The sequence below is a fragment of the Orycteropus afer genome, unplaced genomic scaffold (assembly GCF_000298275.1).
Source record: "Orycteropus afer afer isolate SDZICR_OR568_19922 unplaced genomic scaffold, OryAfe1.0 scaffold00356, whole genome shotgun sequence".
NCBI lineage: Eukaryota > Metazoa > Chordata > Mammalia > Tubulidentata > Orycteropodidae > Orycteropus > Orycteropus afer.
This window is the reverse complement of record NW_006921943.1, coordinates 447,905-472,155: the sequence shown is the minus strand read 5'-3', so window position 1 is coordinate 472,155 and position 24,251 is coordinate 447,905. Positions and strand designations below refer to the sequence as shown.

The following is a 24,251-nucleotide window of genomic DNA, read 5'->3' as shown; positions in this document are numbered from 1 at the left end:
AAGGCCATCCCATTGGTGGTATATTCTTGTCAGAGCAGCACTAGGGAACCAGAGCAGGAGCCCTCACACAGATCTTCTAAGCACACATATGGCTCTTGCTTCCTCTTCATGTGCAGTTTTCCTGGTGGCCACCCTGAGCCGGATGATGGAGACAAGGGAATTCAGGGAAGCATGCTCCATCCTACAAGTGGACACAGCCCTAAATCACCAGAGAGACCAGGCTGCTTGCCTCACCTGGCCTATTTCTGGGAGAAATGGGGAGTCAAGACAATCATGGGTGAGGTTGGGGGTCAAACAGGAGAGTGGGTTCACCTCCTGTCTGGAGATTTCTCAGGATGGAGCTTATCCATGCAGTGGGGCAAGAAGACACGCCCCTTCAGTCCCCATGACTTTCAGGGGCACACCTGAGGGACAGGAGCAGGCTCCCAGCCTCTGATGATTCTCAGCTGAATGAAAAGATGCCAAGAAGGGGTGTGGCACACACTTCAGGGGACAGTGAAGAAGGGCAGCGGTTCCATACCAGGGAGCTATGGTAGCTCCAAACGCTGTCTGTGGAAGCCTTACACACCATCTGTGTCAACACATGGCACAGCAGAGACCACCCCTCCAGAGCAACTGCATTAGGGTGCAAATGGCCCCCCATATCCTCTACTGCCCACCTCCGACTGTGCAAGGTTATAGAGGGGTGGTGTTTCCACAGTTCTCTGTGGATGCAGTCAGTCAAGCATCTCAAGAGGAGATCATCTGGGACTATGGCTGGGCTCTGAGTCCGGTAACTTGTCTCCTCATGAGAGCAAGAAAAAAGGGGCCTGAGACACAGATGCAGGGACAGGAGGGAGGGCCACGCTGGAGGCTGTAGTAGTTAAGATTATGTACCAACTTGGTCGGGCCTGGTTTTGAGTGGCTGGGCCTGGTTGAGTGGCTGGGCAGCTGGATGTCATATTCCCCATAAGACTGGTAATCAACTCCTTGATGGAATATACTGGAGTACCTGAGTAGCTGCCTTAGGGATGTGGTCTGCTTCCAGTACATAAGCAGCAGCATTGAGAAAGGTCTCTTGAGCTTTTTGGAACACCTGGACCCTGCATGTAGCTGAGTCTTCATTCAGCAGCCTGCCATGCTTCCTGTCAATCTTGGGACTGTCTCTGGACTTGAATTAGTAGCCTGCAATGTTGTTTGGTAATTTTGGGACTGTGCCATTGTTATTTGTCAACCTTGGGTTTGTCAGCCTCAGCAGCCAGCAGCTGCCTGGGTAAAGAGATGACTCCAGCGCCAATGGGCTGGGAGCAAGAGGCAGAGCTGAAGCCCAAGGCTGAGGGGCTTTCATCCAGGCTCTAGAGCTTGCACTCTGAACTTGGACTTCTAGCCTCCCGAACTCGAAGAGAATAAATCAGTTTGTTGAGCCCCCCATTTGTGGTATGTTCTGTTAGAGTGGCACCAGAGGACCAAAACAGAGGGAGAGACAGGGGTGATGCTGCCATAGCCCAGGATACAGGAGCCACTGGAAACCAGACGAGGTGATGAAGGGTCCTCCTGCTGAGCTCTGGAGAGTGCAGCTCTGCCCACAGTCTGGATTCAGACTTCTGCTTTCCAGAACTGTGTAAGGTAAGACTCCGGTTCCTTTATGCTCCCAAGTTTGGGGTTATTTGCTGCGGCAATTCCAAGAAAGAGCATACCTCTATACCACCCTCCTTCTAGTATCCTTCCTGCACTTGAGTTGTTGTTATGTTGTCAGGTGCCATCGAGTTGGCTCCGACTCACAGTGACCCTATGTACAACAGAACAAAACAGTGGCCATTTCTGTACCAGCCTCACAATGCTTGCTATACCCGAGGCCACTGTTGCAGCCACTGTGTCATTCCATCTTGTTGAGGGCTTTCCCCTTTTTCAATGACCCTTCACTTTACCAAACATGATATCCTTCTCCAGGGAATGGTCCCTTCTCACAACATGACCAAAGTAGGTGAGACGAAGTCTGGCCATTATTGCTTCTGAGGAGCATTCCGGCTGCACTTTTTCCAAGATAGATCTGTTAGTTCTTCTGGCAGTCCATGAACTTTCAGTATTCTTTGCCAACACAACACAAAAGCACCAACTCTTCTTTGGTCTTCCTTATTCACCGTTCACCTTTCACATGCATGTGATGCCATTGAAAACACCATGTCTTGGGTTAGCCCCACCTTAGTCTTCAAGAGACATCTTTGCTCTTTAGCACTGCAAAAGCATTTGACTGTATGGATCATAACAAATTATGGAAAACACTGAAAAGAATGGGAATTCCAGAACACTTAATTGTCTTTTGCAGCAGATTTGCCTAGTGCAATATGACATCTGATTTCTTGACTGCTGCTTCCATGGGTGTTGACTGTGGATCCAAGTAACAGGAAATCTTTGACAACTTCAACCTTTTCTCCATTTATCATGATGCTGCTTATAGGTCCAGTTGGGAGGATTTTTGTTTTCTTTATGTTGAAGTGTAATCCATACTGCAGACTGTAGTCTTTGATCTTCATCAGTAAGTGCTTCAAGTCATCTTCACTTCCAGCAAGCAAGGCTGTGTCATCTGCATATCACAGGTTGTTAATAAGTCTTCCTCCAATCCTGATGCCATGTTCTTCTTCATATAGTCCAGCTTCTCAAAGTATTTGCTCAGCATACAGATTAAGTATGGTAAAAGGATATAACTCTTACACACTCCCTTTCTGATTTTAAACCTTGTAGTATCCCCTGGTTCTGTTCAAACGACAGCTTCCTGGTCTATGTACAGGTTCCTCATGAGTACAATTAAATGTTCTGGAATTCCCATTCTTTTCAAAGTTTTCCATAATTTATTATGATCCACACAAATGCTTTTGCATAGTCAATAAAACACCAGTAAACATTTTTCTAGTATTCTTTGCTTTCAGCCAAGATCCATCTGACATCAGCAATGATATTCCTTGTTCCAAGTATTCTTCTGAATCCAGCTTGTGTTTCTGGAAGTTCCCTGTCAATACACCACGGCAACTGTTTTTTAATTATCTTCACCAAGACTTCACTTGTGTGTGGTATCAATGATATTGTTAATTTCCACATTCTGTGGGATCATCTTTTTTTTTTTTGGAACGGGTACAAATATGGATCTCTTCCAGTTGGCTAGGTAGCTGTCTTCCATATTTCGTGGGATAGACCAGTGAGTGCCTTCAGCACAGTACCCGTTTGTTGAAACATCTCAGTGGGTATTCCATGAATTTCTGGAGCCTTATTTTTTGCCAATTCCTTCAGGGCAGTTTCAACTTCTTCCTTCAATACCATTGGTCCTTGATCATATGCCACCTCCTAAAACAGAAGAACTCTGGTAGCATAGTGCCTAAGGCACTTGACTGCTAACCAGAAGGCTGACAGTTCAAACCCACCAGCCACTCCTCGGAAGGAAGATGGGGCAATCTACTTCCGTAGTGATACTGCCTTGGAAACCCAAGGAGGGGTCACTATGAGTCGGGTCCGACTCGACGGTACATAACAACAACAACAAAACGGAAGAACATCAACCAATTCTTTTTGGTACAGTGACTCTGTATTCCTTCCATCTTTCTCTTGATGTTTCCTGCATCATTCGATATTTTGCCCATAGAATCTTTCAATATTACAACTTGATGCTTGAATTTTTTCTTCACTTCTTTCAGCTTGAGAAATGCTGTGTTCTTCCCTTTTGTTTTTCTAATTCCAGGTCTCTTCACATTTTATAACTGACTTTCTCTTCTTGAGCTGCTCTTTGAGATCTTCTATTCAGCTCTTTTATCTTGTAATTTCTTCCATTTGCTTTAGCTACTCTCCATTCATGTTAATGTAACTTAGTTGATCTTTAATTTCCACATTTTACACACAATTTATACAACTCTCTATGGTAACTTAAAATTATAGAGGAACACCAAAAGCTTTGATTCATATTTAGAGATCAGTGGATATTTAATAGAAACCTAATGCCAGGATTCCATGAAACTGGGGAAATGGTCAAAATGATTGATTAATTGTGTTCCTCTATCATGATGGTTCTGGGCTTCATAGCACCTCTGAGATGTTCATGCTTAAAGGTTGAACCATATATAATTCAATTAAGCATAGATCTAACCACAGGTTTACAGGGAATGTGGGGTTTAGAAGAACAAGTTAAGTTTAAATGACATGACACTGTAAGAAAGCAATCAGTCAGATCCAGAATATGGGAGATTTTCAGCTCAAACGATCCAGGTTTCCCAGCAAATAACTGGTATAAATAAAGGGGGGTGGGGCGGAATATTATAGAATAAAAAAGACTTGTTTTGTTTTCTTTAGACAAGGAATCTCATTCTGTGAGTGTGAAGAAAGACTATTCAACTTTCTCATCTATATTTCTTGTTATTTGTTCTTATTTTTTCCACAGATAAGAGTTCACTCAACTTATTATCCTAAAATGAAAGTGTTACTGAAGTAATTCAGTTTGTATACATGCAATTACTCGAGGGCATTTTCAACCAATCAGATGCAAATGAAGTAGCAGAAGTTCAAGGTAAACTTGGATATGTATGAGGCAAACATTTCCAAACTAGGCTGAGATCATGTATTGTTCATCCACTGATAAACTTGCATTTATTAATTAACATGTATTAAGCACAAAGCATTAGAGATCAGAAGAAGATGGGTATCGATGCCCTCCAGGAGAACCCACTCAATCAGAAGAGACAGACCCATAATTTACTCCTACTATACTACCATATCAACACTATACAAACAGATGCAGGGACAAATGGTCAGCTATAACAACAATAACAAACAGTGTTAGGGAAATACTGAACTGAAGAAACGAGTTACAGCACTGTGTGAGGTACAGGATAAGCAGATACACAGGTCAGAAATCTCTTACCTGTATCAAAGGTTTCGTCAGTTCCTGTGTGTAATAGCATGGTTTATTTGTCATCTTTATGGCAAATCCACATATGTGGGGGAGTTTAGACTTCAAATCTGAAAGAAAACTTCTCAGTACACCTTCTAAATTCACTCTTGGAAAAAACTGTATGGGCTGGCTTCTAATGCAACTGAGAGGGTATCTGAATAGTGTTAAAGAACAATGCACAACTTTTTTGTACAGAAGAGAAATTTTAAAACTTAAAAAAATTAACAAATTTTAAAAAGACACAAAAAGTAAGTCTTTTATTTTGCTTATTCTGTGCCGTCCAGAGCTGAAAAGCATGTTTTCTCATAGGGATTTTATTTCCTTCTAGTTTAGTACCTACAATCAAGACAACTCATTTTGTCTTTATTATCTGTCTTTCTAAACAAGCTGGCAAATGATGCTATTGCAAAAACCATAAACTAAGTACTATGAGCCTTATTACCCATTGCTATGGAGCTGGTTCCAACTCACAGAGACCCTGTAGGACAGAGTAGAACTGCCCTGTATGGTTCCCAAAGCTGTAATCTTTTTTTTTTTTTTTTTTTAACTTCTTGATTTAGGTAAAGGTTTACAGAACACACTGGTTTTCCAGTCAACAATTCATACACATTTTGTTTCATTGATTGTAAACCCCACAATGTAACAGCACTCTTCCCACTTTCTCCCTATATTTTGTTTCCATTCATCCTTCTTTCCTGTCCCTTCCTTCTGTCTGAGCTTTATCCCTGGCAATGCTGTCTTTTTGATCTCATACGTTTGTTTTAAGGAGTGCATGCTTCGCTGGTGTCGCTGTTCACCTTAGAGATGGGTCCACTGTCTGCCTGAAAGTTGAGCCATGAGAGTGAGTTCAGTTTCAGGCTTGAATGGTGATTAAGGGCCACAGTGTTGGGGGTTCTACCAGTCTCTATCTGACCAGTGAGCCTGGTAATTTTTTATGATTTTGAGTTTTGTTCCATGTTTTTTTCCCAATCTATCCAAGACCTTCTAATGTGATCCCTTTCAGAGAGGTCAGTGGTAGTAGTAGCTGGACACCATCTAGTTCTGGCCTCAGGGTCATGGAGGCTGAGGTCTGCATGGTCCATTAGTCCTTTGGACTAATTGTTTCCATACATCTTTAATTTCCTTCACTCTTCTTTTGCTCTGGATAAGGAGAGACCAACAGTTTCACCTTAGCAAGGCTGTAATCTTTATGGAAGCAGACTGTTTTGGTTCCCTAGTGCCACTCTGGGAGCATAGTGCCTAAGGCACTTGACTGCTAACCAGAAGGCTGGCGGTTCAAACCCACCAGCCACTCCTCGGAAGGAAGGTTGGGCATTCCTACTTCCGTAGTGATACCGACTCGGAAACCCAAGGAGGGGTCGCTATGAGTCGGGGCCGACTCGATGGCAAATAACAACAACAACAACAAGTGCCACTCTGACAGGAATAGAACACAAATTGGAATGGCTTAAACAAACAGGAGTTTATTCTCTTACAGTTTGGAGGTATTAAGTCTGAGTTCAAAGGGCCAGGCTCTAGGGACTGGGTGAAAGCCTCTCAACCTTGGGCTTTAGCTCTGCCTCCTGCTCCCGGCCTACTGAAGCTGGAGGCTTTTCTTCACTCAGACAGCTGCTGGCTGCTGAGGCTGACAAGCCCAGGGTTAACAAGTAAAAAAGCACAGTCCCAATGTTACCAAACCACACAGCAGACCATTGATTCAAGTCCAGATGAAATCCTAAGATCAGCAGGGCATGGCAGGCTGTTGAACAACAACTTGACTACATGCAGGGTACAAGTGGGCCAAAGGCTAGTGTTCCCAAGGATTCTGCTTACATACAGGAAGCAGACCATATCCCACGGCAGCTACTCAGCTGCTCACAGTAGATTCCACCAAGGAGTGGATTACCAGTCTCATCATGGGGAATACTACATCCAGCTGCCCAGCCACTCAACCAGGCCCAGCCAAGTTGACACACAAACTTAACTACCATACAGACTGTCATATTTTCCTCCAGGGAGTGGCTGCTAGGTTTGACCTGCTGAGCTTTTGGTTAGCAGCCAAGTGCTTAACCACTGTGCCACCAGAGCTCATATTAGCCTCACAGACTATCATTAAAATAAATGTTTATAGTAGACAATTAACAGGTTGCATCTCCAAAAGCAGGAAAACACTAGGCCCAGAGAAACTGCACCCATAGATGGCATTCAGGCTGCAGAAGCAGTTCTCTGAGGAAAGCAGTCACTTGTTCTGATGAAAACCATGCTAAAGACTTGGAATAACATCATGGCTTCTAATTAAAGGTAGGAATTGATAGAAGCCAACCTCAGTTTCACTGTTCCCATCTGTATTAGAAATCGCAGAACGCAGAAAGAAAAGCTGGGGTTCTTTGCTGCTGAACTCCAGCTGGTCAGAAGCCACACTGCTGAAACTCACCTTGGCCCTTGTGCCCTCTGCACAGATCATTACAAATAAAGTGCTGCGAGGTTATTTTCTTAAACAAGTGAGTTACAGTGAGTGCAAGACAAGTTCTCTACACTGCCTATAAAACTAACTTTGTCAAGTGACTTTCAAATAGATACTTTCATTATATCCGACATACCACTAGAGGGAGCACTTAGCTAAGGAGAATCTCATGGTTGGGTCTTCTCTCTACTGGAACACACTGTTCCATCTTCTGCTGTTTAAATTGTTGAAACAGTGTGTTTAGAGGAAAACCTATCTTTTTTAAACTCATCCTCAAATAGAAATAGGGAAAAATCCTAAACAAAATAATTTAAAAAAAAAAAAAAGGTCAAAATGTACTTTCATTAAGATATAGAGAAGGTTGAAAGTGCTAATGGTGGGGAGACTGGGGAGTTAAAGCAGGTAGAGCGCCTCTGTCACAACTGATCACACAAAGGATACGTGAAGACTCTTTCTCCAATCATTCTGAAGTAGACACTGCAATATATTTTAATATTTGCATAATCTTCTGGAAGTTTATAGCCATACTGAAAATGAAGCACAAAGTTGAGATCATCTTGAGAGGCAGGTAAGCTTAAGTTGGCATATGAGAAATAAAATCTAGTAACTTGTAAAGTCATGTATGTTCCTCTTGCTTACCAGGTCCTTCCAGTGAATCTGGAAATCTCTGTAGGAGTGAAAAGGACACTCAGGGGGTGGCGTGTAAAGAATACTTATTATCTGTCCCATTTTCATGCTGTGAAAAAAGAAAAGAAGGTGAATATTAAGAGCTCATGCTTAACTGAAAGCTGAGGAGTTAACTCTGTGAATCAAAGTGTTCAAAAAAACCTAACAACTATCTCACTATAAATATACACTAGTAATGAACTCACCATGCGCTCCTAGTTCCAAACACACATTTTAGTAAACCTCAACAACTAAGATTATAAGGGAAATCTAAATTGAGTTAGAAAATTTAAAACACGGAAAGAGAAAAACAATGGCTATGAAAGGAAAAGAACACAAACTAACTAAGAAAACGTTGACACACAAGGGTATGCCTGGTAATTGTCTGACTTTAGAGAAAGGCATGTAAGGGTTGACTCTGTCAGCCAAATCTGTTCCCACCCACCTCCCTTGCCTCACCTGTGCTGCCGGTTAAGGAGCTCTTGGGGTGCAGTGCCCAAGGCATGTGACTGCTAACCAGAAGGCTGGCAGTTCAAACCCACCAGCCACTCTGAGGAAGAAAGACTGGGCAGTCTTTTTCTGTAAAGATTTACCACCTTGGAAACCCAAAGGGGGTTGCTATGAGTTGGAATCAACTCAATGGCAGTGAATTTGGTTTTTTGTTTGATTTATGCTGCCAGTTAATCAGACTTCTTTTCCTAAACCAAAAAAACCAAACACACTGCCCTCAAGTCAGAGCCAGACTCATAGAGACCCCTCCTTGGGTTTCCAAGACTGTATCACTACAGAAGTAGAGCACCCAACCTTCCTTCCGAGGAGTGGCTGGGGGGTTTGAATGGCCAGCCTTCTGGTTAGCAGTCAAACGCCTTAGGCACTACACCACCAGAGCTTCCATCCTAATTGTCTGTTTATAAAAATAACAAACCTTTTCCCCTAAGATAGTACAAACTTAAAACTCAGTTCATCTCAAATTATATCAAATCACCAACTACTAGGTACAAGTGAATAAGGTTTCACTGATGTTATTATGAGAGTTGTCATTTCATAATGAGAAATCTAGAAATCTTACTGCTTCTTGAAACCAGATCTAAATATATACATATATATAATGCAATAAATTATTTTTGTAATTTGCTAAAGGCAGTGGATAACATCTGTAAGGATGACAAATATTATCTGAAGTTTTTTTTTCCCTTACCTTCTTTAAGCAGTAATTCTGTTTCAGAAATTCCCCTACATCATTTATAGTTTTGCACATATCAGTTTTAAAGGAGACAAAATAAGAGGAAATGGCTCTATTTTGAACCTGCCCTAGGACTGCAAGTTGAAGTCTCACCTTGGTAAAACATAGCACCAGTTGTTTAAAATGGAATGTCTGTCAATGACGGTGTTCTTGTCAGTTTCAAAGTTCTTCATAACATTCTCGGGAATATCAAATTCTCTTAGCTTTTAATAAAAATAAAGATTTTAATGCATAAGTTCTCAAAAGAACTTGGCAAAGAAAAAGAGACATTACAATATTTGTTTTATGTATTACGTCTATTTCTATACACACCACATGGTTGGTTATAATGCAGCTTTAAAATGGAACGATTCCTGCATAACCATTTGACATTATGCAGTCAGTGTGGCAGCTCACCTAGTTCTGTACACAGCACAGGAAGCAGTTCATGCTCTTCTCTTAGCCTCCAAACTAAAACTTTTGTTTTGTGCGTATTTTAACCACTTCTCAGTTTCTCTGATTGTGTTAATATACAAGAAGTTGAATCCCTTCCAAGGTAACGGGCTTACACATGTAAGCACCTGCATCTTAACCCAAACCAACCCCTTTCCCTAGAGGGGGAGTAAGGAACAACTTCTGGTGGAGTGAGCAGAGCCAAGGCCTCCCTGTCCACCCTTGCTCCCTAGGTGCCTTCCCCGGAGAGCATGGAGGCTGTGCCAACAACAGTTTGCTGTTTACAGTTTACTCGCCCTGCTAAGTCTCCCAGGAGGCATATCTTATATTAAGTCGAAGATCTAGAGAAACCTGCAGTGAGGTAAGAAAGAAAGAAACACTGGTGAGCGGACTCTGCCGCCTCTTTTCTAACCTATCACTGTAGCAGCTTTTGGAAAACAATCCTCTAACTTTACTGCCTATTACTTTTCAAGGCTCTAAAAAACCAAACCAAACCCACTGCCAAGGAGACAATTCTGACTCACAGAGCCCCTGTAGCAGAGAGTGGAACTGCCCTACAGGGTTTCTAAAGTTGTCAATCTTTACCGAAGCAGACTGCCTCATCGTTTGGCGTGTTTGAACTGCCAAACTTTTGGTTAGCAGTTAAATGCTTTAAGCACTGCACCATCAGAGCTCCTTTTAAGGTGCTCTAGCATGAGTTAAATTGGCCAACTATTTACTACCTGGACAAGCCCTGAGCATCCTAACTCTACAATTGCTTAAAGCATCACCCACTCAGTTCACTCAAGACCTACTCAGAAAAGCCTTCCAGGCCTACTCTAAGTCCAATGACTGGCTTTCCTCTCCCACAGCATTTGTGAAAACTAAAGGACGCAGGAAGCAGAAGAGCAGGAAACCACGACTGTTGGAGGCAGTAAGATGTGTGCTGTGGGGAGAGGTGAGAGAACAAGGCCACGCTGAGTGAAGAGGGCACAGCCTGCCCTGTGCGCAGGTCAATCTTGGCCTGTGACGCACAGCACTGAAGAGGACACTGCTGTGTGATGAGGAAAAGCGGATGGTTCAGTGGGCCACGGCCACAGGAGGTCTGGCTGCAGGTGGGTGAGGAGGCTATTTGCTGGAACACAGCCTAAGTGGGCTTCAGGGAGGCAGGTGCCAGGTTGGGGTGTCAGTAGCTGATGGCTCTCACACAACCTCCTTTCAGGGCTATGGGCTATACTTTCCGAGTGTGTCCTACACTATTCAAGCACTCCTGTCAACTGCTGCAGGCTTCTCCATAGCTCGTCAACACAGATTATTCTAAGATTGGCTAGCTGTCTAACTATACACCTCGGTGGCAGCAAACTCTAGAACCGAGCTCGTATTCTTTAACATGTACTTATAAAGTACCCCCTGTGAGGAAGACCATACTGATAAGCAGGTACCCAATAAATATTACTTTTCCCTTTAAAATGCCAATCTAAAGAATCTGAATTTTATTTTCTCTTGGAAATGCTGAGGGACTAGAGACAGTTAAACTGGGAACCTTGTTTCAGAAAGTGGAAGCAGAATGAGAGAATAAACAGGAAGGGGGAAGGCTGGAGATGAGACGGCCGGTGTGGACGCTGCTAACAGTCCAGACAAGAGATGCCTTAACTGGAGCCGCAGCAATGGTGATGGAGAGGGGCAGCAGCTTTAGAGACCACAGCAGGCCATCAAAGACCGACTAGACACAGGAAGTAAGAATGTGCCACTGAGGACTCCAGAGACCCCAGCGAGGTAACCTACTGGCTGTTGATGCCAGTAACCAAGAGTACATACAAAGGAGGAACAGATGTGGGGTTGAGGAGGGTGACAGAAACATATACTCATTTTAGTGCACGGGTGTGGAGGCTGCAAGCACACAGGTAAAAGCCACCGGAGGGGGTGAGCCTGCTGAAGAGGAGAAGAGAGAGCTGAAAATGAGATCCTAGGGAGAAGGACAATTACACCGCATCACACTGACCATGAACCACTGGGCTCTGTGCGAGGCCCACTGGGAATCAGCAAAACACAAGACACATCCTGTTAATGCAGCAAGTGTTACATGTAAAAAAAAATACATGAAAAAAACATGATCAGAATACAGTAAGGAGGAGACTATGTTTACTAGAGGTGAACTAGTGTCTTCAGGTTTGGTGGTGTAAGAAGACCTAAGAAGTGGGTGCTGAGGCAGAGTAAGGCTGTGGGACCTTGAGTGCCACTGAAAAAGATTTTGTACGCAGGAACATATGACCAGATCTATCAAACTGACAGTGTTTTCTTTGCATAAGCAGAACTAGAACAATACAGTTATCATAAACATTTAATAACATGGATTCTGATACCAAAACAACCTTCCATCACCCTTCTTGCTAAAATTGAGAATAACCAGCACCAACAGTAAATATAGTCAGTTATAGAAAATAAAGCATGCGGCACCTCAGGTGGCGGCAGTCTAACTCTGCAAGCCTCGATACTTAGACAAACTTGAGTCTCTGTGACAGTGATGTCCAACACTGAAAAGAAAACATATCTGTGAACTGTCTGTAATTATTACTGCACCCGATCAAATCAAGAAATTTAGTAACAAAAATTATTTTCAGTGTAATTTTTTCAAGTCAGAAATTAAGAATAGGTTTATTCCACATATGGTAAAAAATCAAATAATCATCACGTAATACTTGACCCTCTGCAGCTGACACATCTCAAAGATGACAGGCTAAGAAACAACAAGGATGTGTGAGTGTGTAGGAAGAGGGGTTCATGGTGGTGGGATTAAAATAAGAAAAATGAGACATCTCAGAAGAAAACCCAGCAAACACCCTGCACAAGTCTGACATCTATTACATGGGAAATATGGAGGCTGCCCTCTTCCCCCAGAGCCCCTACCCCCCATGCTTCTGACCTGAGCAGTCCTTCACTAGCAAACATCAAGTCCACTGGCAGATATATTCCAGATGTTCTAGAATCCTGCAGTGCCTACCTTGCTGGATGCAATTAAAATGGACAGGTAGCAAGTCAGGAGAGTGGTGATCTTGGGAAGGGGCCGTGCCTAGAAGGAAGCCTGAGGGGTTTTGGGGTACATACTGCTGTTTATTGATCTGAGAATTGGTTACAAGAATATGTTGTTTGTGAAGATCCAATGAGCCATCATCTTATAATCTGTATGTTTCTCTGCAGTATGCTGCATTTCAGTAATAACTAAAACGTTTCAACACAAGAGTGAGTCGTTTTGTTCTCGAAACTGTTGTCTTCCGTCCCTGATACCTGTAGTCCCAAGTGGTGTGTGGGGCTGAAACAATTTGTATCATGAGCCAGTGGCTGGTGTGAGGGCATGGGGACTGCCAGTGCACAACCTGAACACAGCCCAGTGCAAATGGCAGCCACGCTCCATCTGCAAGGTCACTCAGATCAAACAGCTGCGCAAACTACCCTGACTGGTTGTGTACCGTGAGCTCAGGGTTTCCCTGTCCATTACTCTGCACTATCGGTTAGGAAACCACTGGCCTTCAACCCAACCCTGCCTCCCAGTGAGAGATTAGATTAGAGCAAACCCTAAACTAGAAACTGCTGTAGATCTGTGTTCCTTCAAACAAGCTTTTCTTTTTTATTTTCTCCCAAGGAGAAAAAGAGTTGTGCTCTTAAAAGAAATAAAGCTTTTACTACATCAGTACTAAAGAATTTTAAGATAATTCTGCAAACTAAATATTACGAATGCCTGAAGAATTAAACTCTTTCATAGTCATACTTTTATCCGAGTAGAGAAAATGAAGATGTAGTTTTCTTTGCAATTAAGATGAGTGAATTTTTTCTCAGATAGGTAGGATATATATTTTGAACCACACGGCAGTTCTCTGGTGGAAATTCTGAGTACAATAATATCTGATAACTCAGACATAACCTAACCACCAAAACTTTAACAACCCAACAATTTGGAACACTGGTGTTTTTTTTTTAAGTAATTGTTAATTAATGTTTTATCTACTGACATGGACAATTTTTACTTACCAATAGCACTTTGTTTTCCCAGCTGAGAAAGAAAATCTCTTCCTTAAAAAAAAATTTATAGGATATGCCATATTAAACTTCATAAATCATGCTTGAAAACATAACTTTTATGTGAAATTATCAAAGCTGAGAAAAATGCTTTAAACTGCAGTTGTTATGCAAAGGAATACCTGGTGACAGCTCAGAGAAAAAAAAACAAACAATGGTCAGATCACAATACAAAATTCAGGTCCAACAAAATTGTTCATTTTGCTCCCATGCTTCATGTTTATTTACATTTATTTCTTTTTAAGTGTCAGATACCACATAACAAATTAAAAAGGAAAAGAAGCGTCAGCAAGTCCTTGAATGTAATTCCCAAATAAGGAGGTGACACTTATGTGACACTGGGTTTGTTTGAAATTCCATGGTTGGAGCTATACTTAAGTACCCATTCCCTAAAACACTTGTCTTGGAATTAAAAACAGGTAAGCATAACAGAGGCGATCCAGGCCCTCAGGCCTCGGTAACTGAGACAGAGAGAAAGCTACCTTGTATCAAGAGATGGCCAGTCTGATTCCAGGCTGGAGCAAGTCTCGCTGTGAGTGAATAGGACAGGCAGGTTTGAAGAATTACGGGAATTACTCTCTGAGGTGCCTCCATCTAAAACATTAAAGGGCAAAAACACTGACAAATTTACGGTGATTGGTATGTCGCTATGAACTCAAAGAAAATGCTGAGATTACCACCTTACCAGCTGGGCTAGTCACCACCAGCTAATCAAATTAACTTTTTTAACTTTAAGTTTAAAAAAGTTAAAAGACTCATTGTGAACCCATGAATACTGTCCTGTGCTCATGCCAAGTGCAGCCTGTCTACTCTGCCCATAAGCCTCAACCTAGCAGTGTCTGGGCTAGGACCCCATGCCTTCCTTTGTCTTCTGCCTCACATAGGGAATCAGACCAGGGCTACTTGTAACATTTTCATATTGTTAGTCTAATTCAACATCAGAAACAATTAAATGCGTACAGAACACAGAGGCAACCAGCAGAACATCTCTACTGGTAAGAAGTCCATTTAAAACCAGGATGTTCACTTCTGACCAATGAGGAATCAAAAGGACCAGATGTAACCTTCCACTTGCAACAACTGAAAACCTGGACAAATGGTAGGAAACAGTGACTCACAAGACCCTGGGCATCAGGCAGTGAAGGAGAATGGTCCACAAGAGCAGGGAAGCAAATAAGGTGAGGCCTGTGACACCCCAGCTCCCAGCTGGGGAGAGGGTTTCCAGGCTGTGGTGCAGGAACGGGGTCCAGATGCCCAGTTTGAGCTAAGGAGGCAGAGCTGAAGGTCCAGGGAGGCTGGGGGAGCTGGAGTTTTCAGGGCAGAGTCTTGGAAAGCAGAGCACAGCATGAAGCAGTAAAGCTGGAGATCCACCTGCGTGCAAGCTGAGGTAGGCTGCCAGGGCCATGGATGCTGGCAGCAAACCCAAGACTCCTGGTCAGAGGCTGAGGCCTTTATTAATCGACCACAGCAGGCAGCCTGCATTTATGTTTGAACCAATTCCCTCCGACTGCTTCATTCCATAGGAATGATGTGGAACAGACCCAGGTGGGAAAATAACCGTTACTAAGGTAGATGGTTTGCCTGCTAACCAGACGGCTGGCGGTTCAAACCCACCAGCCACTCCTCGGAAGGAAGGTTGGGCAATCCTACTTCCGTAGTGATACTGCCTCGGAAACCCAAGGAGGGGTCGCTATGAGTCGGGGCCGACTCGACGGCACATAACAACAACAACAACAACAAGGTAGATGGTATCATCATTTATACCTGAAGAACCCCAAGCAATCCAGCAAAGACAAACCTGTACCCCAGAGGGAGACATTATCTTCACTGTACTGGACAGGGGCAAAACCTGTCCTCTAATCTGCAGGCAGACACTATAGCTTCCAAGACTGTCCACTGTACAAAGATCCCTGAAAACACAGTACAGAAGAAAAGGCTGCCATTGCCTCTGGTTGCTTCCGTTAGCAGAAGAGTGGATGACCATGGGGAACTGTCTTTCAACATCACCCACCCGCATTTCTGTACTGTTTCGGCTTCTGGTGAAATTTTCCCAGGATGTACCATCCACCATGCTGACTGATCGGTCCACCAGGGACTAGGACCAATTCTGTTCAATCTGTCTCATAGAGAATTTAATCAAGGCTGTTATCAATGGGACTCCAAGTGGTAGGAAGAAGTTAACCTGCAGTGCTGACCTCAAATTTGCCTCCCACATCCCAGACCCAACCAGCTGAACCAATCATAAACCAGCAGGGTCAACCTTAGAAAGCTATGGGGCTCTCCCCTTATGTTTCTACACTGACTTTCCCACATGGCTGAGGCATTCATCCAGATACAGCATATGCTTCCACACAGATTTAGCCTTGGCAGGCAAGGAGAAAGTCTGGGAAGTCCCATCATCCATCACAATACTGGCCAGTGGCCTGAATGCCCCCACGGTCAAGGCAGCATCACTTATCACTTCAGCTAACATCAGGGCCCATTCTGTACTACCCTTCTATCTGGATGGCAGGAAACATTGCCTGCAGGGTATGCACAGAAAAAAAATCAACTATCCATCCAGGGTGCTCCCCCAAGTAACCAAGGGAGCTTCATATATAGAGAGAGATCTGCAGTGCAGTCATCTGAAGGCTACTGATAAGATGGCACCAAGAAACAGACAAATCTACAGTTACAGACAGATTTCAATGCAAGTAGGACATAAGCAAGACTATGATACACCTGAATAACACTATCAACCAACTTGACCTGACATTTACAGAGCACTCCACCCAACAACAGCAGAAAACACATTTTTTCAAATGGACAAAGAACACTTACTAAGACCATTATTTGAGGCCTAAAACAAGATTGAATAAATTTTACAAGATTCAAGATATACAAAACGTGTTCTTTAACCACAATGGAATTGAACTGGAAATCAGTAACAGAAAGATCCTTGGAAAACTTCCAAGTATTTGGAAACAACCTAACTATTCTCAATAACTCATCAATCAAAGAAGAAATCAAAGGGGAATTAGCCACAACCCTTCCTTGTGACTTCCAAAGAATACTGTTTCCCCACAGACTCTGACTGGTGGCTAAAACCAATTTTCAAGTTAGTCAAAGATTTCTCAGGAAACTAGAAGTCATCTCTTGGCATTACTGAAAGCTCATTGCCATCCTGGAAGCTAAAGAAGGCATCCAGTCTTAGAGCTGAGTGGAAGCCTCATAATCCTGCACACCGTGAGATCCTGGAAGACAGGCCAGCAGGAATGCCTGATCAGGGGCCAAAACGCAGTGACACAGTGCCTCGGGGGGGAGGGTCCATGCACAGCAGAGAGCAAGCACTAGCCAAGACTCTATGACTTTTTTAACTGATACATGGAGAGGTGCTCAACCCTACATGTCAATTTTCCTCCTCATCAAGATCCAGAAGCTCATCACCAAGTAGAACACAATCTATAATGTTTTGTTCCTTTCCTCATTAGCTACACAGTTGTGGACAATAATTTTACCTCTCTGGATTCCAGACTCTTTATCTGTAAAAATGGGAGATTCGTTCTCTGAAGAGTCTATTATAAATGAAATTACATAAAATGCCTGCAAGGAAGTATCCAACAAAAATCAAGCCTTCCCTTTCTATACTAAATGTACACAAAAATAATTGTTTGGAAAAAGATGTTGGGTTAATTCACATGCACATTAATAAGTTACGAGACATACACTCCCTATTTCAGATGGTGACAACAGAGGTGGATTCAAAATCTTTACAAACAACATCTGAAAAAAATCTTCTTAAAAACTTACCCTAGCTCCATGTTTTTCCATATAGGCATTCAGCTTTCCAGCTTTATAAAATGGTATCTACAACAAAAATCCACAATCATAAAAAAGACTTAGCATAAATAGATTACGAAATAACACAACAGTATACAGCAGAGAGCACAGACTCAGGCCCTCATCCTAAGAGCTTCTGTGCCTTGTAGACCCACGTAAGACCCACCATCTCCTGATGTGGAGGCCATGGATTCAGTCTCCACGTGAGGAGAGCCTTTCTGAGAGCAACAGGAGCCCAGAGACTGTCTACAGGAAAAGGCCAATCAGTTCTCATAATAAACATTTCATGCTTTTCACACACACAAGAAATTCTTAGACATGTATAAGAAAAACTGATGTAAATGGAAGATCAAAGAAGTTCAAAAGGCCAAGTACTAATTAAAGAAATACAAATTAAAAACAAGATATCATAACAGATTGCCAGATATGACAACAACAACAAAAGCTATTAATATTAAAAGTGTTCATGAAGGTGTGGAAAAATAGATTCTTTCATACACTATTCATTAAAATGTAATCTAATCTAATCTTTTCAAAGAACAATTTGTTGTTGTTGTTGTTGTTGTTGTTATGTGCTGTCGAGTCGACCCCCGACTCACAGCAACCCCTCCTTGGGTTTCCGAGGCAGTATCACTACAGAAGTAGGATTGCCCAACCTTCCTTCCGAGGAGCGGCTGGTGGGTTTGAACCACCAGCCTTCTGGTGAGCAGTCAAGTGCTTTAACCACTATGCTACTAGAACTCCTAAGAACAATTTAGCACTATCTAAATTACGTTAAAATGTGCTGCAATTCCACTTCTAAGATTTCAACCCATAGAAACTACCAGACAAGTACAAAAAGATATAATTTCAATGATCCTTTCTGAAGCACGTAACAGCACAAAACTAGATATTCAGATGTGCACTAGGAAAGTTCTACACAAATTATTATACACCCAAACAATGAAATATTTTGCAGTCTTAAAATGCAAAGGAGCTTTGTGGCCATGGAAAGATGTCCAGGAGAGACTGTAAAAGGAGAAGTAACAGGCAAGTTTGAAAATAGTACATATAGTAACATCATTTCCTGCTTTATATACTTTTGTAATTTTTTTTTTTTACAAGCAACTACTACCTTTGTAAAAAAAAAATGTTTAAAAATAGAGGGCTACTTTCCTTTTATTAATATTCTTGCTGAGATTAGGATACTGGAATTTATTATAATTCTAAAATGATGTCCTTCTTGTTCCACAGGATTTTAAGGTAGAAGACACAAATAAGAGGTATTAGTGTCTACTTCTTCACCAACAGCTTGTCCTTCTTAAATATTATACTAAGGAAAGAACAGGAACTCTGGTAGCATAGTGCCTAAGGTACTTGGCTGCTACCCGGAAGGCTGGAAGTTCAAACCCACCAGCCCCTCCTTGGAAGGAAGATGGGGCAATCTACTTCCTGTAGTGATACTGCCTCGGAAACCCAAAGAGGGGTCCTAAGGGCACATAACAACAACACAACAACAAGGAAAGAACAATTAAAGATGGATAGATAACAAAGTCCTAGAAGAAAAACAAAAGAACTGAAGACTTTGGATGGCTTATCAGCATTGCTAATAAGGGCTGATTTCACTGGCTTCTGGGGAATTAACATGGCAGGAAAACCGAATTTTCAGGATGTTTGAAAAGATCTCAGGACTACAGAATTTTTAGAAAGATTTTTGGCATTTCATTATCATTCTCAGTTACGTAAAGCACTGGGAAAATGTTTCTTATTTTAATATAACCAAGTATAAATGCTTTAAAAAAATAAAATCTTCACATTAAAAAAAACATATATTGCTCTAAGTTCTTTATAAATGTTAGATGTTGATTAGAATGAGAAATTTCTCCCTGTACATTAAATGCAATTCAAAAGAATAAAATGAGAAAAAAATATTAAGCCTGTTACTCCAATATGTTTTATTCATTAATAATAGTCTTTATCTTGGATTTATGACAGAAAACGAAATATTAAGTGGCAACCATGAAAACGAATTTAAACATCAGACATAGCAAAGTCAGTCTGTTAATGGTTCAATCAAACTATAACCGCATAGTTTCTCCTCACGAACCCTCTTCAGTTTCAGCTCTATTTTGTATCTGAGTTGGTGTTAATTGATATTTCTCCTGATAATTACTCATGTTTCACAAAATACTGAAAGTAATACTAACCGCCATCACCACCCAGATCTGGTTTAGAATTCCAGGCACAGGTGCAGTAAGAACATCCTGGTGCATAAAGAGCAATTTCCTATGGAGATGAGATGGAAAACACGTAGTCATTTAAGTCAGTATTTATGAAGAATCTTTACTAATATAGGCAAATGGGAAATGGAAAATGGATGTGCAGAAAACTATAAGCACAGCAGGCTCTCCATTCCCACTGTAACAATTTGTCAGGGAACTGGCCAAAATGGGAGGGGTGTTTACCCCCTGGCCTGTGGAGTTACGAATGACTTTTGTTCTTTGGGTTTTTTGCTTTTTTCTGAATTTTGTATATGATCATGTATTGCTTTTATGATCTTGGGAAAATGATTGATGTAACTGTAAAGGGAAGTTATGAACACAGGGTACGACAACAGAAAAGGCTTTGGATGTTAAGAGATTAAAACAGGACTCAAAAGTTATACGCTTACCACCATTTAAAAATAGAGATAAAATACAAGAAATGGTATTAAAATGCTAAGTCATTCTGTCAGAATGGTGGGGTGTTATAGGTGATTTTTGGTTTTTTGCCTTCTAAATATACCACAAGTTTTTATTCAGCTGAATTTCAGTGAGGAAAAAGTGATACAAGGCAAGGAGCATTAAAAATGTATTGATAATGGTTCTTAAAGCTCCAACCTCAGGCCTTTATGTGACATAGAGAAAAGGTATAGATAAGACTCTAGAAATATCAAACTCAGTATTGATCATTCTGCCATCTATGGTGTCACTTTTTTTAAGTCTTAAGGTTTCCTAGCTAATTTAGTATTTCAAAAGGGGTCTAATGTAAGTCTTCAAGAGGTATCAGATTAAAAGTTAACACCAAGGGTGCACTCCTGGATAGGGTGCTGCCCTTGGGTGTGAAGTATACAATGAGGAGAAGAAAAGTGTCATAAAAAAGAGAAAAATGCAAGACACCCAACAGTGTCTTCCTTCTATGGCCCCTAGCAATCTTAGGTTTGTTCTCGAAGAAATTCACTTTCAGATTTAAAGTTGCTCTGTATTCTGGGAGTCCTTCCCTGATGCCTCAAACAGTTAAAGGGACTAATAGGAGTTCCTCACTGCTCATAGTTACACTTTAGGCTTCAACTAGCTGTTTTTCAGAATATTGTGGGGCAGAAATTTCAAGGCAGTTCTTGGAAACACACTCTTCAGTGAAGATCAAAAAACTGTACTAATCTAAAATGTTTATAGCATCTCCTAAAGAGCCCCATAAGCAATAGATATTCAATAAATATTTATTAATTAGTATCTCTAAACTTTTGGGAGCCTAATTTAATTCATCAATGCCTGTATAATTTTTAATTAAAAATAAATTAAAATTATAAATACAAAAACTCAACCCTAACATACTTCCATCTTGAGCATTTTAAGTTCCTCCCTAAATGTAATCCAGTATGCCTGGTAAGAACAGGATTGGATTCCTTCATCTTAAATTAAATGTATAGATTGAGTGAATGGGTACTTTCTTTAAAATAGACACTTTTTTAAATAAATAAATATTTCATTGTGTTTAAGGGGAAAGACACAACAAATTAGATTCCCATTTAATAATTTCTACATAAATTATTCAGTAATATTGGTTACATTTTTCATAATGTGTCCTTATTTTCATTCATTTCATTCTGGTTGACATTCCCAGTACTGTAATCTCCTTCTCACCTTTGCCTTAGAGTAATTTTTGACCAGTTGGTCTCATACAGATGACTCATACAAGGAGATCATTGCTCATGGGTGATATTCTTTATTTTATGAGCCCATCTGCTATTTAGCTAAAAAGTGACCTGCAGGGGTAAATTAGGTTCAGAGTTTAAAGAGTATCTCAGGGTGACAGTCTCAGAAAGTCTTCCAGTCACAATTAGTCCAGTAAGTCTAGAATTTTTAAGAGTCTGAGTTTTGTTCCACATTTTCCTCCTGTTCTATGAGGACTCATTGAAGGAGATACCTCTAAAATAGCTCTTATGGGTCTCAATTTTTTTAAATTTTTAATTATAAAATGCATTTTACCTGCACATCTTTCTTTGTTGAGTCCTAATCTCAGTGTCTGCAACATCATTGCTAAGTATTATCCTGACAGCACAGAGTTTGTGCAAATCTGGAAGAGTGATGAAGAACAGAGACTGCTGTCTAGAATCACTCATGTTTCTGGTGGAGGAGTGTCCCAGCAAACAACCAGGCCTTCAAAAACAAACAAACAGCAATGAAGAGTAACAGACTGCCTTATCAGTAGGGTTTCAATACCAATCCAGCACATAATTTTTAGAATAATAAAAAAGTAGCAAATATCAGCAACTAAATATCACTATTTACATCAGCTCTTCTATACCATAGAGTAATCTAAGTAAAGATAATACAAAACCGCTGTTTATTATTCTGCTGTTGGCGAACAACATTGAACATACCATAGAGGACCAAATGAATGAACAAATCAGTCTTAGAAGAAATACAAGTAGAATACTCTTTGGAAGCCAGGATGGCAACACTTGACTCACTTACTTTGGACATATCCTCAGGAAAGATCAATTGCTAGAGAAAGATAACTTCGTTGGTAAAGTGGAGGTCAGCAAAAACTAGGGAAACCCTCAGAGACGGTCTGATACAATAACCATAGCAATGTTTCTACTATAGTGTGTTTATTTAATAAATTCCTCCTAAATTTCCTGGTGGCACAGGGGTTATGTGCTTGGTTGCTAACCAAAAGTTCGGTGGCTAGAACCCACCAGATGATCTGTAGGAAACAGATACGGCAGTCTGCTTCCATAAAGATTTACAGCCATGGAAATCCTATGGGGGAGTTCTATTCTGTCCAATAGCATTGCTATGAGTTGGAATTGACTCAACAGCAACAGGTTTGGTAAAGTTCCTGCTTATTTTTAAGTTTCATTTTATACTCAGGAACACAAAATATTTCCTATGACAATAATAATTTTTAGAAACATCAAAGTGCATATAGCAAGGTCTTCTGATGATATTGTCTTTCTCTGTAAAGCACTTCAAGGTTGAAGCATATATGTTACATGAAAGAAAATACTGAGATCACAAAATTGTAACCTACTTTCCTTTTCCACTAAATTATCTGGCTTTAAAATTCCTATTTGGGGCATTTTTTAGAGTTGATAATTCACAGGGACATGCATTTGAAGTCTGTATTGTGCATTACTGAAAATAAAGAATGTAAAAGTAAAGCAATTTAAGGTCAAGTTCTGCAATGTGAACAATTAACATTATGGTAAAGTAACTTAGACTCTGATACTTTAAACTATTTAACATCCACATACTTCCTCGCTGTAAGAAGCCAAGTAATCACACATTAACCCAGGAAACTGGCAGGTGCCTGGCCGTAAGTCTAGTCAGTGGCCTTTGGGCTACCATTTGAGGAATGTCGACAATGCCCTTTGGCTCTCAGATGTTTCTCACTCAAGAACCACAGCGTTTGAAATGTTCATCATTAGCAAACCACTTTGTTCTTTAAAAAATGGAAATACTTGCAGAATGATTAACACAAATTCACACAGATGTTAATTATTTCATGTAGATGATTTCTGATGTTACTAAAAGAAACTTTCCCTCTCTGCTTTTCTGCTCTCTCCTATGTAAGTGCTTGCTATGATGACAAGGGACAGGGGGAAAAAACAAGTGGAAAGTCCCAAGGCCAAACAACTTCACAATTTTGCCTAGAATTTACTTGATGTGATTTTTTTTTGTAGAGGGCACCAGGTAGATTACAAAGCAAAAGCATTAATTACAGCTTGGGTCCAGAAGGACAACTGTGCACATTTTAAGGAAAACAGGCCAAACACATGGGTGAAAAGTTTGTAATCCATTACTTTTGTTTCTGAAAAATATTTTCCACTAAGGTTACTTTCTACCTCATTTTCCCTTAAACATCTTAAAGACACGATCAAAATTCCAGGGCACCAAGAAATTCCTGTGAGAAGTCATCTTTTTTTGTCAATCTTCCAACACTCACTGATAAGAAAATTGTATGTAACCAATACTAATCTCTCCAGACACTGGCAATAATTTATTATTATTATTTGTTGTTGTTGTTATGTGCCATCGAGTCGCACGGACTCATAACGACCCCTCCTTGGGTTTCAGAGGCAGTATCACTACCGAAGTAGATTGCCCAACCTTCCTTACGAGGAGTGGCTGGTGGGTTTGTACCATTAGCCTTGTTAGCAGCCAAGTGCCTTAGGCACTATGCTATCAGAGCTCTGATATTATTATTTAGCATTATTTAATTAAAAAAGAAAAATTATAACTGACACACAAATACACAAAACTTCACTGCCATGGAGTTTATTCTGACTCATAGCAATCCCCACTGGATTTCCAAGGCCATAAATCCTTAAGGAAGCAGACTGCCTCATCTGTGTTCCAAAGAGTGGCTGGTGGGTTAGAATCACCCACCTTTTGGTTAGCAGCCAAATGCCTTAACCACTACACCACCAGAGCTCCCTA

At 41.1% G+C, this 24,251-nt stretch overlaps 1 protein-coding gene across 1 annotated transcript in view; it reads right to left on the bottom strand.

Annotated features, from left to right (window-relative positions):
- The window catches only part of CUNH18orf63 (chromosome unknown C18orf63 homolog), a 50,317-nt gene extending 28,389 nt beyond the window's left edge, over positions 1 to 21,928 (bottom strand). The window contains exons 1-10 of the mRNA XM_007952736.1: positions 21,795 to 21,928; positions 19,755 to 19,833; positions 17,539 to 17,595; positions 14,232 to 14,343; positions 13,702 to 13,743; positions 12,133 to 12,209; positions 9,358 to 9,467; positions 7,995 to 8,091; positions 7,797 to 7,882; positions 4,883 to 5,066 (exon numbers count right to left, since the gene is read on the bottom strand). Coding sequence (XP_007950927.1) covers positions 4,883 to 5,066; positions 7,797 to 7,882; positions 7,995 to 8,091; positions 9,358 to 9,467; positions 12,133 to 12,209; positions 13,702 to 13,743; positions 14,232 to 14,343; positions 17,539 to 17,595; positions 19,755 to 19,833; positions 21,795 to 21,928 — 978 coding nt within the window. The remainder of the gene's footprint in view (positions 1 to 4,882; positions 5,067 to 7,796; positions 7,883 to 7,994; positions 8,092 to 9,357; positions 9,468 to 12,132; positions 12,210 to 13,701; positions 13,744 to 14,231; positions 14,344 to 17,538; positions 17,596 to 19,754; positions 19,834 to 21,794) is intronic.
- Between the last annotated feature and the right edge of the window lie 2,323 nt (positions 21,929 to 24,251).